The sequence below is a fragment of the Corvus brachyrhynchos genome, unplaced genomic scaffold, assembly GCF_000691975.1.
Source record: "Corvus brachyrhynchos isolate BGI_N302 unplaced genomic scaffold, ASM69197v1 scaffold10, whole genome shotgun sequence".
Lineage (NCBI taxonomy): Eukaryota > Metazoa > Chordata > Aves > Passeriformes > Corvidae > Corvus > Corvus brachyrhynchos.
Genome location: NW_008236180.1, coordinates 3,435,758 through 3,437,565, shown reverse-complemented (window position 1 = coordinate 3,437,565; position 1,808 = coordinate 3,435,758). Strand labels below are relative to the sequence as shown.

The window sequence follows — 1,808 nt, the reverse complement described above, 5'->3', positions numbered from 1 at the left end:
CCGTGCCGGGGGGTTTCATTGTTCGCAGCGGTGCCCCGAGCCCCCCTGGGAGAGCGGGGGAGGCCGGCGCCCTCCGGGGCACGGGGAGCGGGGCAGAGGGGAGAATAGGGGGTACCCCCAGCAGCGGGAGATGTGCAAAGGGCTGGACTGGGGGTGGACGTGGTCCTTGGAATCCCGTCCTGCGGGGGAACACTGGGGTGGGCTCGGAGTTCCCGGAGCTTGGCACAGCCCCCCAACGGGGCAGCCCAGGCACCTGCTCAGAAAGAGGGGCTGGCCATGGATTGGGGGGGTCTGTTGCATAGGCTGGGGACTCCTGGCTGCTCGTGGATTGGGAGACGGAGATGGATGCGGGAATGGGCCTGATCCAGCCATGCACAAGCTAACATCGTCCAGCCGCTGCGGTGCTTGTCCCCGCTTTTCTAGTGCTCCCCAGCCCTTGGTAGGCTTTCCCTGCCAGGGGCCGGGGTGCAAAGCCCGTCTGGCCTGGGGGTCCTCTGCTCCCCCCCCATCAACCAAGAGCCGGTGGGGGAGGGATGTGCTGCAGCTGGGCAGAAGCTGCCGACGCTGCTCTCCTGGAAATAACCTTGCTGCATGCTCGGAGGCAGCGTGAGAAATTGCTGAGCAGAGCGCTTTCTGCACAGCCCGCGCTGTCAGCACGGCGCGGGGGACGGGGGGGCCCGGCTCTGCCCCCGCCATGCAACCCCCTCCCCACCGTGGGCATCCCTGGCCGCCACGGGACAAACGGCAGCAGTTGCTTGCCAAGGGGTCCTGTGGGTGCTGCCGCGGGGTGTGGATTTAGGGGATGCTCGGCCGCAGCTGCAGTGGGGTGGGACACTGACCCCAGGCGGGGGCCAGCCCCTCTGTCACCATCAGTGGGGATGAGGCCTCTGAAGCAGCTTGCAAGGACCAGTGTTCACAAGGCAGGGGATTGCTGGGACCAGTTTGGGGGTCTTGGGTGCCAGCATGTCCCCAGGATTGCTGGCCCGGTGGGAAGGGGGCTGCACTGCTGCTTCTGCAGTGACCTTTGTGTGACAGCACAGGGGACCATGATGCCAACGCAGTGCCCACTCTGACACAGGATGGGAGTCCCGCATACGAAGCAGGGTCATGAGCGGACTTGCACCAATGTCACGTGTGTGACACCAGAGGAGTGGTACCCGAGCCTGGCTCCCCATCTGGGGGGCTGTAGGTACTCACTTTGGCAGGAGGCCAGCGACCTGGTGCTGTTGCCCTCCTGCCACTGTCCCATTTCCAGGAATAGCCCCTGTGGGGACAGCAGAGAGGTGGGGGGCTTTCCCAGCCCCTTTGCTGAGGAAGGGGAACCTGGGGCAGCCTCATCCCGCTCATCCCGGCTGCCCACGGAGCATAGCTCATTACCGGTATGGCCCCGGTGAACAATGAGCTCCCGGCACCGACAGCTGTCTGGCGGCTAATGTGAGTGGCCTCCGGGGGCTGCCTGAAGCCGGGCCAAGCGCAGCTGGACGTTCTGCAGCTCCAGCCCCAGTTCCCATCCCGGGCAGCCCTGCGGGATGGGATCCATCCTGCCGACAGATGCAGACAGGAGCTAGAGCAGGGCAAGGCAGCTCTGGTGCTCAGTGGCTCAGTGGGGACAGGAACCAGTTTGAGGGGGACAACCCTGGTTCTGCACCTCCTATGAGCAATTTTGGCTCGTTGCTTTTCCTGTCCCTGGTAAAGTTGCTCTGAAGGGACAATGACCCCACTGTGCTGTCCCCACAGGGTACCTCCAGCACTGCCTGGCGCCAGCCGGCTATGACACTGACAAGAAGCAAGGACTGCCACCACCGCCA

At 64.8% G+C, this 1,808-nt stretch overlaps 1 protein-coding gene across 1 annotated transcript in view; it reads left to right on the top strand.

Annotated features, from left to right (window-relative positions):
• SCRT2 (scratch family transcriptional repressor 2) overlaps nt 1-1,808 on the top strand; it is a 10,164-nt gene that overhangs the window by 4,269 nt on the left and 4,087 nt on the right. The window contains 1 exon segment of the mRNA XM_017735684.1: nt 1,738-1,804. Coding sequence (XP_017591173.1) covers nt 1,738-1,804 — 67 coding nt within the window.